This window comes from Pygocentrus nattereri, chromosome 4 (assembly GCF_015220715.1).
Source record: "Pygocentrus nattereri isolate fPygNat1 chromosome 4, fPygNat1.pri, whole genome shotgun sequence".
Taxonomy (NCBI): domain Eukaryota; kingdom Metazoa; phylum Chordata; class Actinopteri; order Characiformes; family Serrasalmidae; genus Pygocentrus; species Pygocentrus nattereri.
This window is the reverse complement of record NC_051214.1, coordinates 25,212,284-25,225,500: the sequence shown is the minus strand read 5'-3', so window position 1 is coordinate 25,225,500 and position 13,217 is coordinate 25,212,284. Positions and strand designations below refer to the sequence as shown.

The following is a 13,217-nucleotide window of genomic DNA, read 5'->3' as shown; positions in this document are numbered from 1 at the left end:
ACACACACACACACACACTCCCAGACACACACACACAAATACATATACACACGCGCACACACACACACACACACACACACACAGATACATATACACACACACACATACATATATACACACACACACACACATACATATATACACACACGCACACACACACACACTCACAGACACACACACACACACAGATACATATACACACGCGCACACACACACACACACAGATACATATACACACACACAGATACATATACACACACACACACACACACAGATACATATATACACACACACTCACAGACACACACACACACACTCACAGACACACACACACTCACAGACACACACACAGATACATACACACACACACACATACATACACACACACACACACACACACTTTAGTGTAAATGTCAGCGGAGGATGGAGTTTATTTACATACATTCAGTGAAGTGTATTGGTCAATTAGCCTCCTTTCCCATATAAACACACTCTAGTCTGTATGTTACACTTCAATCCACAAATGCACGCAACCTATTACTGTCCAAATCTGAAATTTTACATTTTCTTTGCTCCATATAATCCCTGAACTTGGCTGAGCACACACTTTTTTAATTGGTCCAAGGCTCAAGAGGCTTTGCTGTCATTTCAGCTCTATACAAGTGCACAGTGAAACAAAACGACATTCCTCCTGGATCATGTTGCAACACAGGCTGAAACAATACAATACACACAGCGCAGACAATACAGTGCAATAAATACAGAAGACTTACAATCAATACAAAAACAAAGCCAGTACGTGGTACTGAGAATGTGTACATTGTGCAAAGTAGGATGTTACATACCATGACATATTATCAGATAAGCAGGTAGTCTAATATACATGAGCACAGCAGTCCCTGAGGCAGCGACCAGACCAGACATGGAAAACAACATTTGGTTAATACGGTATTGTAGCAGCCGGTATTGTTCAATTAAGTAAAATGCAGAGAAGTCACGGAATAAAATGTACACAATGAAGTAGTCAGATATGTATTATATAAAGTGATGTGTTTCAGTGAAATGCAATAACTGTATGTGAATACGATGTCACAGAAAACAGACGGGTCAAACCTGAAATGCATGCAAAGTGAACTTTTCACTTAAATTAACACATTAATTCCACTGTTTTGATCAGAAGGAGCTACTGCTTTCTAAGAGAAACACGAAAAATCTAAAATTTTCAACACTTTTGATCAATCTAAAGTGATATGATCTTGGTTTAACTTGAGACAAATTTTGGTCTCAAATTAGACCAAGATTAGAACTGTGTTTGTGGATTTTTGCATTGCCATGCTAAATTTGATGATTTAAAAAAACAACAACAACTGAACTTAGAACTGCTGAACTGCTGAACTGAACTGCTATTAGATATATCTAGATATTACACTCACTGGCCACTTTATTAGGTACAGTTCAGTTGCTTGTTAACACAAATAGCTAATCAGCCAATCACATGGCCGCAACTCAATGCATTTAAGCATGTAGAGGTGGTCAAGACAACTTGCTGAAGTGCAGACCGAGCATCAGAATGGGGGAAGAAAGGGGATTTAAGTGACTTTGAACGTGACGTGGTTGTTGGTGCCAGACGGGCTGGTCTGAGTATTTCAGAAACTGCTGATCTACTGGGATTTTCACGCACAACCATCTCTAGGGTTTACAGAGAATGGTCAGAAAAAGAGAAAATATCCAGTGAGCGGCAGTTGTGTGGAGGAAAACGCCTTGTTGATGTGAGAGGTCAGAGGAGAATGGGCAGACTGGCTCGAGATGATAGAAAGGCGACAGTCACTCAAATAACCAACCAAAATCTCTGAGGAATGTTTCCAACACCTTGTTGAAAGTATGCCATGAAGAATTAAGGCAGTTCTGAAGGCAAAAGGGGGTCCAACCTTTTACTAACACCTAATAACGTGGCCGGTGAGTGTGTATTTTACATAAAATTTAGAAAATAAACAGTAATTGTGCATTAAACTGTGCAGAACTGTGTTCTCTGTAGAGGACGTGTACTTATTTTCACTTAAAACGTGTGTGTGTGTGTGTGTGTGTGTGTGTGTGTGTGTGTGTGTGTGTGTACACTCACTGAGCACTTTATTAGGAACAGTACCTGCTCTCTGAGGGTCCATGGGGGTCCTGACCACTGAAGAACAGGGTAAAAGGGGGCAAACAAAGTATCAGAGAAACTGATGGACTACAGTCTGTAACTGTAGAACTACAAAGTGCACCTATACAGTAAGTGGAGCTGATAAAATGGACAATGAGCGAATAAACAAGAAGACTGGTATGTGTGTTATATATATTTCTGTTTCCGTTTCTATCTCTGGAAGAATGACTGTTCCTTTATTTGGGCTCCCCTATTTTGGGAGAGCGCATTATAACTGCTGGCATCCTATGGCACAGACCGAACCATCTGGAATATGGCGGGATATCTGGATATTTATCCGTTTCCTTTAGGAACATCCTCTGTACCGTCGTTACGGTAGTTTATATTCGCCCGACTGTAAACTCAGTGCTCGGTGTAATCCCTGGTGTGTGAGAGTGTGTGATGTATCAGTGTCGTGTCTGTGTGTGTGTGAGTGTGTGAGAGTGTGTGAGTGGTACAGTCCAGCGAGCGCTCAGCTCAGCGCTGCTCACTGAACACCGCGCAGGGAGGGAGGGTCAACATGGCGTCCGAGCAGGTCTGTTTTTAGCTCCAGATCCCTTTTTGCATTAGTTATCTTCCTTTAAACACGCTGCTTATTGACAGGAATGCATCTGCTGTTTGCGGGATTTTTGTCAGAATAGCCGTGTTCAGTGAATGAGTCGTCTTTGTTGGATTTGTGGTTTTATGCGCGGTTCGTGTCCAAACCGTTTATGGAAAAAATGACTTAACGGGAAACTGTTTTGGACTCTGTTGTCCTTTTGCTTTGGCTGGTACTTCAGTACATACTTTTATTGAGTGTAAGGGACGAGTGCTGTAGTGTTATTTATTATTTAGCCCCCGACTGTAAGAACGGGAGCGTGCTGTTTATTTTTAGTCCGTTACCCGTATTAACTGCCCTATTACCCCTACTCACGCTCTCAGACAGACAGGCTGGAGTCGCGCGCTACTGAGAGAGACAAGGCGCCCCTATGTGTCTCCTTTAGGCATAAAATGGGTCCTCATGACTTACAGGCACACTGACCTTTTTTACATGTATTTATAGTATTTATACATTGGCTTCCGAAGGCGTTTGCTTTTGTGAAAGGGAATCATATCATAATAAAAGTAGTTAACTAGCTTTAACTTAAACGCGTCTTCAGGTTGAATGACCCTCTTCTATTTATCCCATGTTTATTTAGAGCTTTGAATTTACTTAACCTGCATGGTTTCAGGTCGACCTGATTAGTCAGAGCACCTTACCATTATGTGTGTAGCAGATCTATACGCTTGACAGTTATTATTAGATTAAGTCAAGTGACCCTTATTAGTCCCACAACGGGGAAATTTCATCTCCGCAATGAACCCATCCATGAAGTGAAACACCACACACACACTAGGGGCAGTGGGCACACTTGCCCAGAGAGGTGGGCAGCCCTATCCGCAGCGCCCAGGGAGCAGTTGGGGATTAGGTGTCTTGCTCAAGGACACCTCATTCAGTGTACTGTTGGCTCTGGGGATCAAAACAGCAACCTTCTGGTCACAGGGCCAGTTCCCTAACCTCCAGCCCGACAACCCCCCCCCCCTTCAAAGTATAGTTATACAACATATCATCAGTGTAAACCAGTCAGAATCAGTTCTGTGGCAGTTTTTCTTATCAGTTGTCAACCCACATGAATGGGTTAGTAGAGATGTGTGTGATACTGGCACAGTGCTTCAGTAGTATTGGTTATAGAGGCATTGCTAAATTGGGTCCATGATGTTGCATAATGCTACGAGTAATTATAATGATCTATATACTCAGGACTTAAACAGAAATCCAGTCACATCAGAATTTTTTTTGTTGGTATTGACAGAAAGTCAGAAAGGTGTTGAAGTGCCCTTATATTTAATATGTCCTATCTGTAGGAAAGCTCGAATGGGCCAGTGAAGAGGTCTATGCGGGAGAAGGCCATTGAGCGAAGGACTGCTAATAAAGAACACAACAGTAACTTCAAGGCTGGATATGTCCCCATAGAGGAGGAGAGACTGCACAAGACAGGGCTGAGAGGTCGAAAGGGCAACTTTGCTGTGTGCTTCATCGTCCTGCTCTTCCTGCTCGCTCTCATTAATCTCATTGTGAGTGGAGCTGCAGTGCTTTAACAGTGAAAGTGGGATTTGTGTTCAGTCATGCATGGTAAAGGCCATGTTATTGCCTCTGAGGATCAGTGTTCTCTTTTTATGTGGATGTTTCATAGACTTACCTTAACGTCTCCCCTCGTACTCATTCTTGCCTTCTCTGTATCAGATAACTCTGGTTATCTGGACAGTAATTCGAATAGGTCCCAATGGCTGCGACAGCATGGAGTTCCATGAGAGTGGTCTGCTGCGTTTCAAACAGAAGGCTGATATGGGCATCGTCCATCCTCTACATAAGAGCACTGTGGGAGGGAGGAAGGACCAGGATCTCGTCATCACTGGTAACAACAATCCGGTGAGTATGGAGGATATATGTTTAGTCTTGGGCTGGGTACTTTTTTCCTACATTTTATGTTAAAAAAAAGTTACACTCAAATTAATTTACTGACATCCAAACAAGTGTTTAAAGGCCTTAAAATGGGCCCATATTACAGAACAAAAACAAATGTCCTTCACTATTTCACATAAAGGAGTTGAAGTACTGTGTGACCAATGTAAAAGTTTTAACATGTACCATTCATGTCACATGAACTGAATAATTTACATATCCACTTACTCAGCCTGCAGCAGTTTAGCCTTGCCTATTCATATTGAAGTTATAGGGAGTGTTTGAGCCTGGAGTGCTTTTTGAATGAGGCCCAATAAAGAACAGCTAGAGAACAGAGCTCATTCATCTTACATCTGTCTTAAAAAGCACAGTTACAGAAACTGTCTGTTTAATTGTTAGCAATAAAGAGAGCTTTATAAATAATCATGTAAAATGTGTGTGTGTGTGTATGTATATTGTGTAGGTAGTGTTCCAGCAGGGCGACACCAGGCTCAGCGTCGAGAAAGACAAAACATCTATCACCAGTGATTTAGGCGTTTCATTCACAGACCCACGCACTCAAACTACATTCTTCAGCACAGACTTCGACAACCATGAGTTCCACCTGCCCAAACAGGTCAAGGTCCTCAATGTGAAGAAAGCCTCCACAGAAAGGGTGAGCATCTGTACAGCGTATACAAACCTGTAAAACCTAAACACACCTGCATGCCTTTTTCACTGTTGCATACTTCTTCTAATGTACAAGAATGTTAACAGGTACATAATGTTAATGTAAATTTGTAATGCTAAAGAAAATAATATAAATGCTGATCTATAAGGCTGTAAAGTGTTGTAACTTAGAAGTGTGGTGTTTGTCACAGGTTGGTGACAGTAGGGTGGGTTTTAATGTTTAGTGAATTTTAGTTCTACATCACAATAACATATTGAACATCAAATCAAGATATGTAAAGAAAAATCATATGAATAAAAAGTCAGTGATTAGAGAGAATTTGGTCAGTGATTTGGTTTTCGATAGATGCCTAAAAGTAATGCAACATGATCATCCTTTGCAATTTCATAACCTTTAGTTAAGCAGCAGAAAACTGGAAAGCTGAAAAAAAAAGAATATTCGATATTTCCAGAATTATAAATGGAATTGGACTCTAAAATGAGTGTAAAGTGGCTTAGCATTGAGAATAATTTATAGTAAATGTAACTTCCAGAATGCAGTCAGATCTTGTGGTAGATAACTTGACAATTAATATTAAATCCTTTCTTTAATGACAAATTCAGAGCTCAAATGCATCCGTCAGGGTTTCATCTGTTTCAGACAGTGGAGACAATAGTATGTTCTGTGTTTGTTCAACAGAACCATCTTTCATCCATATTGTGTCTTTTCTTCAAAAAACCTGCTCAAGAATTAGTTTGGAAGTGGGTTAGTTAGTGTGGTGTCCACCAGGCTTTGATTGGCAGCATTCTCGCTTGTTCTCATGAACCACACTAACAGAGTTATTGCACTGGAGTTTGTTCTAGTTATACCATCACACCCAGAAAAGAAACTATAGGTCTGAACACATATTCTGCTTTCTTATAGCACTATTATGGAAGAAGGGGTGGATGATCATATGTCTACAGTATACAATTTGGACATATAGTGTATATTATGTGCCAGTAAGACTAGGTTAGACCTAATTCATGAATTCATTCCTAAGAAATCATGGGGCGTCCTTGGGGCTTGTCAGCACCGAGTGCTGTCCCCTTCAACCTGATGCTTCGAACATAATATTAAAATCTTTAATGCTCAGTAAACACTGTTTTAATCCAAAGTTCTCAAAAAATATCAAGAAGGAAAAAAGACTTCAGACGCTGAGTTTGCGGAAAGAGGTCAAAAGGCTGCTTCTTTATTTGAGCATCAGGTGGCACAAGGTCTCGAGAGACCCAGCTGGCAAATACAATGTTCGGACAATGCCTTTTATACTATTATATGGGGTGCTATGATGTGACCTCATTGTTCTTATCAAACTTGATGTGCCATTCGTTTCTATTAGATACAAAACACATTCATTATTTAGCTCCCCTTTTTTCCATACATTTCTTTTTAAAAAGCTGGTTTCATCCAGTTCATACTAGTCCATCCCATCCTAAAAGGATATTCTCATGATATCATATAAGTTTCACAAGGTTCATTTAAACACCTGCATGTAAGTTCAGAGAGTTCACTAAAGCTGGAATGCACACACGCTATGGCCTAATGATTTTCCTATGTTACCTCTTAGTGAGAAATTAATATTCCCTTTTAGTCAATGCTTAAGTATCTGATTATTGATTACATGCTAAATCTGTTTGATTATTAGGGTGTATTTATTCCAAATTTTCCATCAGGCTTTAAGAATGTCCCATAAATACTGTAAGTAAATGTTAACTTGAAAGCAATACTTTTGTCAGTCAACATCTTTAGTGACATGAAGGAAGTTTTAACACATACATAAATTTTGTGCTTTTACAGATCACTAGCAACGCATCCTCTGACCTCATGATCAAAGGTGATGGCAAGGCAATCATCCGAGGCAATGAGGGTGTCTTCATTATGGGCAAGACTGTCGAGTTCAGAATGGGCGGTGATATTGAGCTCAGAGCTGTGAGTATTGTCCTTAGTTACGTAGAAGATTCCCAGGGCATAGATTACTACTGGAGTTCCAGGGATTTTCAGCACTGACAGTGGGACTTAATTCAACTATTGCTATTTAGTACAACCCCAATTCCAATGAAGTTGGGACGCTGTGTAAAACAAATAAAAACAGAATATGAGGATTTGCAAATCCTTTCCAACCTATATTCAATTGAATACACTACAAAGACATTTAATGTTCAAACGGATAAACTTTATTGTTTTTTGCAAATACTCATTTTGAATTTGATGCCTGCAACACGTTCCAAAGGAGCGTATTTACCACTGTGGCGTTTCGGAACTGAGGACACTAATTGTTGAAGCTTTTCCCATTCTTGCTTGATGTACAATTTCAGTTGCTCAACAGTCCGGGGTCTCCGTTGTCGTATTTTGCGCTGTATAATGCTCCACACATTTTCAATGGGAGACAGGTCTGGACTGCAGGCAGGCCAGTCTAGTACCCACACTCTTTTACTACAAAGCCTTGCTGTTGTAACACGTGCAGAATGTGGCTTGGCACTGTCTTGCTGAAATAAGCAGGGACATCCCTGAAAAAGACGCTGCTTGGATGGCAGCATATGTTGCTCCAAATCCTGTATGTACTTTTCAGCATTAATGGTGCCTTCGCAGATGTGCAAGTTACCCATGCAATGTACCACTAACACACCCCCAAACCATCAGAGATGCTGGCTTTTGAACTTTGCACTGATAACAATCCAGACCGTCCTTTTCCTCTTCGGCCCGGAGGACACGACGTCCATGATTTCCAAAAATCTGAAATGTGGACTCGTCAGACCACAGGACACTTTTCCACTTTGCGTCAGTCCATCTCAGATGAGCTCGGGCCAAGAGAAGCCGGCGGCGTTTCTGGGTGTTGTTGATTTATGGCTTTCGCTTTGCATGGCAGAGTTTTAACTTGCACTTGTAGATGGAGCGACGAACTGTGTTCACTGACAGTGGTTTTCTGAAGTGTTCCTGAGCCCATGTGGTAATATCCGTTACAGAATGATGTCGGTCCAAGGGATCGAAGGTCATGGGCATTCACTGTTGGTTTTCTGTCTTGCTGCTTACTTGCAGAGATTTCTCCAGATTCTCTGAATCTTTTGATGATATTATGGACTGTAGATGATGAAATCCCTAAATTCCTTGCAATTGCATGTTGAGAAACGTTGTTCTTAAACTGTTGGATTATTTGCTCACGCAGTTGTTCACAAAGTGGTGAACCTCCCCCCATCCTTGCTTGTGATCGACTGAGCCTTTCAGGGATGCTCCCTTTATACCCAATCATGACACTGTTTCCAATTAACCTGTTCACCTGTGGAATGTTCCAAACAGGTGTTTTTTGAGCATTCCTCACCTTTCCCAGTCTTTTGTTGCCCCTGTCCCAACTTCTTTGGAATGTGTTGCTGGCATCAAATTTAAAATCAGTGAATATTTGCAAAAAACAATAAAGTTTATCTGTTTGAACATTAAATATCTTGTCTTTCAATTGAATATAGATTGAAAAGGATTTGCAAATCATCGTGTTCTGTTTTTATTTATGTTTTACACAACGTCCCAACTTCATTGGAATTGGGGTTGTATAACTGCAGTTTATATGCTGTTGTCTACTGCTTTAAGTAAGAATTAGAAAAACAGTTTTTCACAACTGATGGATGAAGTCCATCAGTAATCTGACAATCATAAGACGACAAAGAACTGTGTTACTGTACAATTACTTACAGCGCATCATTACTATCCAAAGAAAAATTTGCAAGAGTATACAAGGAAAAACATTCTTAACTTTTAGCATAAGTTACTGTAGACAGATTTTATTCCAAGTAATTTCGGAGGATTTCTCTTGGTCTATTCATTATGACCTGTTCACACAATGTAAAGGACAGCTCCTGTGCTCAAATGATGTATCTAGTAAATTAGATTGTTTTGTGTATTTCCTTATACAAATAGTATTTATTATAAAAGCAGCTCCTTTTAAAGAAGCCCCAAGATTCTACCTCAGTCCATGTTTACCCCTTTTTGTGCAGGAGAACAGCATTGTCCTGAACGGCTCAGTGATGTTCAGTCCGTCCCGTATTCCAAACACCTCTTCAGGGAGTGAGCTGTACTTCGATGAGGGGCTGGAGCGGTACAAGCTGTGTATGTGTGCAGACGGGACTCTGTTCAGGGTTCAGGTCAAATACCACAACATGGGCTGCCAAACCTCGGACAACCCCTGTGGAGCGGCACCACACTGAGAGAAGGGAGACGCCACTGGAAATGCTCACACTCACACACAGACACACAAACATACACACATCTGTCTATATTATAGAAAATATCTATAAATAACAGTTACAGAGATTTGGGCTGTCAGGATCTATCCATCTATCGCTAACTACATCCATAATTGAATAATCTACTGATTAATTTTACAAATAATGGGAAATGGTGTAACTGGATCACATGAACAATAACAAACCATTCATGACTTTCCAAAATTCCAAAACATTGCATTTGGAAATAGACAAACTAGGACATCCTTAAAAATACACTGCTATCCAGAAGTTTGGAACCGCTCTCTAAAGGTTTGTGATAATATAATTCCAGTTTGGTTTCAGATAAAAAAAGAAATTGTTCTAATATGCTAGTCTTGTGCAGCTCCTCAGAATTGAAATAGGTAGTACAAAACTATAAATAGAAATTAAGACACCTTAGATGTGTCTGGAATGATGAATGGAACTGTAGAAGTTCTAAAATAACAAAGTTGTCAACATCAAGAATAAAGAATCAAATTAGTTCATTATATTAAGAAAAATGATGATTAAATTTCAAGGCAGATAACCTTATGTTAAAAGGGTTGAAATCACTTGACAAAACATTTTTTTTATTGTTTTATTTACAACAGTGTGTATATATAAACACAATCTTGCAACTTGCCAGCTAAAAAGAAGGTCAATTTAAATAAAAGATTTTTTTGATAACTGAGGTTAGATGGGTAATCGTGACAGCCCTGCAGGAGACAGCTGTGTATTAATAGATTCATATACACAGCTATGCTTACATGGAACCGTACCTACTAGCATACCTCATCAACTTATGACGTGTGTTCACCTCACACAATTGGCACATACACTCGCACACATTCATATAATATTCATAACCATAAACCTTATCATTTAAACACTCCCTCTTTTATTATAATGATTTGGCCAAAGAACACTCTGACTTTTATCACTAAAGCCAACATCCGTAGGAATATATATTGCTTTTTTTTTGTGGAATGCGTTATCAGGGAAGGTCTTTAGATGTTTTGGAGGTGAGCAAAAGTCCACCTTCCATGTTGATGGAAGATATGAAAACAAGAATTTTGTTTTTAAAAGTGCCATGAATTATGCTGAATAACAAACTTACAAGGTAAAAAGGTCATTTTTGATGTCAGATTGACTTTAATTCACCTCTGCCATTTTACAGACTTTGAGCTTCCTGCCCTTTAGCATCACTTTGTTTTTGTTTTGTTTTTAATGAAGGATTTATGAAGATTTCTGCTGGATGTATTTATAAGCAGCCTGGGCAGTATTATAGAAGTGTTTACCAAGCCTTTGTGGAGTGACTGACATTATAACATGAAAATAACAGTTTCTCCAATATAGAACCTTCAAGACTTTATACTTCATCTAACAGGAATCAGCCCTCCTCCTAAATCCAAGGCTGTCGTTCTTCTTGTTTGGTCAAATAAGAGGTGAACAGTAACAAGATTTACTTTGTCTAGCAATTTCACCGCATTCATAATGAACACCATCACTAAGAGTCAATCCACTTGGGTCTTCCTCAGTGAAATTTTCATATTTTGTTGAGCTAGAGCCTGTGCTGCACCAGGTCTTACATCTATTTATAGCAGTGGTTCCCAGGCTGATCCTCAGGACCACCCATGTAGTCCACATTTTTGCTCTAACACAATTTGCAGCACATAGGAATGATACAAGAATGTGGGCCAATCTGGGAGCCCCTGAGGGCTGGGTTGGGAACCACTGCTTTATAGGATCTGTTCCACTGTTTTTAATGTATTCACATAGATGTATGTAGGCAGCTAGTCCTGGTAACAGATGCCTTGGGTAAATTTGCACCTGAATAGAATGGATTCTGATTGAGTTCCCAGCCATTCCAATCACATACCACTCTGAAGATTGCCCTGCTCGTGCAACTGTCCAAGGAGCTTCTTAGATGTATAGTTTGCTAGCTTGCAAAGTTTCTCAGCTCTGAAATGGATTGTAACCCATGTGTGATGTTGATGTGTTTCTTACTCAGTGGTCTGGTCACCCACTGCATTATTGTTTTGTCAAATCAATACAGCCATAACAATTTATGTAAAAATGAGTGGCCAACGTAGGGTTCTCCTTTAGCAGCTGTAGCCAGTCAGCAGCCTGTGCATGTTGTCCACCCTCATACACATGGACACGTTCCCCACGGGCTCACCCCAACACCACATGTTTAATATAAATGTGTGGGGGTGAACATGGGTTATTTTATATGTTCTTCACAGAAAACGAGCAAAGGCCAAGGAATCTGAGGTTAAAATAATAATAAATCACAATTTCTTATTTTGGTAAACATTTGAAAATGGGTCCTATAGACTCCACCACATGAGGGTTGAAGAGCATGAATTTGAAGGTACTTTTGAACATGCTCTTCATGGCTGTGATTGGCTAGAAAAAAATTAGAGGGCTGATTCCATTGCAGTGGCTACATGAATCCAGGCAAAATTATATCTTCTGAATTCAAGACTTGTTGGCAGCTGAAAGAAGCGATGCATTAATGAGAGAATGAGATATATTACATAATCACAGTTATTGCCAAAAATAAGCAAATATGTTGATGTAGTATTTTGTCAGTGTGGAAATGATTTGATCAAGTAAATTCAGTGCATCGGTTTTGCAGACTGAACAAATTTCAGCTCATTTTCTCAAGGAGCTGCTTAACGGTGCTGAGATGTGTTGGCATAATGTGTAGGCAGACTTTGTCTGGTGTTAGGAAGAATGGGGTATTTGCAATATCACGTAAGTCTTCTACAATATGCAAGAATGAAACTGTGGAAGCAATTATGATAGTATTCTGAATTGGGTTATAGTATTTTAAATCATCTTGTTACCACTATTTAACATTTCATATAATGCTGTGTTATTGTTTTGACAATGTTCTTCACAAACCTATGTGCTTTGTCATGGCTTCCTTTCTTGCCTGTGCCACATAACTTGTTGAGCATCTCCGTCCTACACCTGTTTTGCACCAAATTTGAAGTCTATAGTACATACATACAGATATATATAAAAACTGATGTTACAGGTTCAACTGAAGTGTCTTGCATTGAAAGTGCCCAGTTACATGTACGTTTTTCAGAGTGCCATACGATTCTTAAAATATTTTACGTTTGTGCTGCAAAAACAGGCATGAATGCACTACAACTTAATGAAGTTATTTTTTCAGCTGATGCGGACGTGTGTTGTGATTTGAATAATATCTTTTGATAAGATGACTAGAAAGCATCTATATTTAATTTGCTTGATATTTTGTGCAATATAAAGCTTATTCATATGTTTGGGTCTCAGTGTTCATGTGTGGTATTTATTTGATATACATGTTTCTGTTTGTTTTGTTCAGCTGCAAAGAGTTCAGATGACCGTACTGCATTTTTACTAATGGCCATTAACTCTGCATCATGTTTGTCGTTTTATCTTCATCTGAAATGGAGAAGTTTGGTCTATTGGTTTGGTGTTGTATGTGTATGTGCACAGACAGGCAATTGTGCAGCTCCATTTTTAAACGGAAAAAACAATTACATTTTTCATGACAATGTTTGCATTGGATACAAATAAATAAATAACTGTAAAGAATAAATAAATGTTGGATTAATTTTAAATGGCATGTGTAGCCTT

At 39.4% G+C, this 13,217-nt stretch overlaps 1 protein-coding gene across 1 annotated transcript; it reads left to right on the top strand.

Moving 5' to 3' along the window:
* The first annotated feature begins 2,507 nt into the window (after window positions 1-2,507).
* On the top strand, window positions 2,508-13,179 carry sgcb (sarcoglycan, beta (dystrophin-associated glycoprotein)). Its single transcript, XM_017687948.2, has 6 exons — window positions 2,508-2,714; window positions 4,064-4,273; window positions 4,443-4,628; window positions 5,125-5,316; window positions 7,147-7,278; window positions 9,333-13,179. Exons 1-6 carry the CDS (start codon window positions 2,700-2,702, stop codon window positions 9,540-9,542), a joined length of 945 nt encoding a protein of 314 aa, XP_017543437.1. The 5' UTR covers window positions 2,508-2,699; the 3' UTR covers window positions 9,543-13,179.
* Window positions 13,180-13,217: the final 38 nt, after the last annotated feature.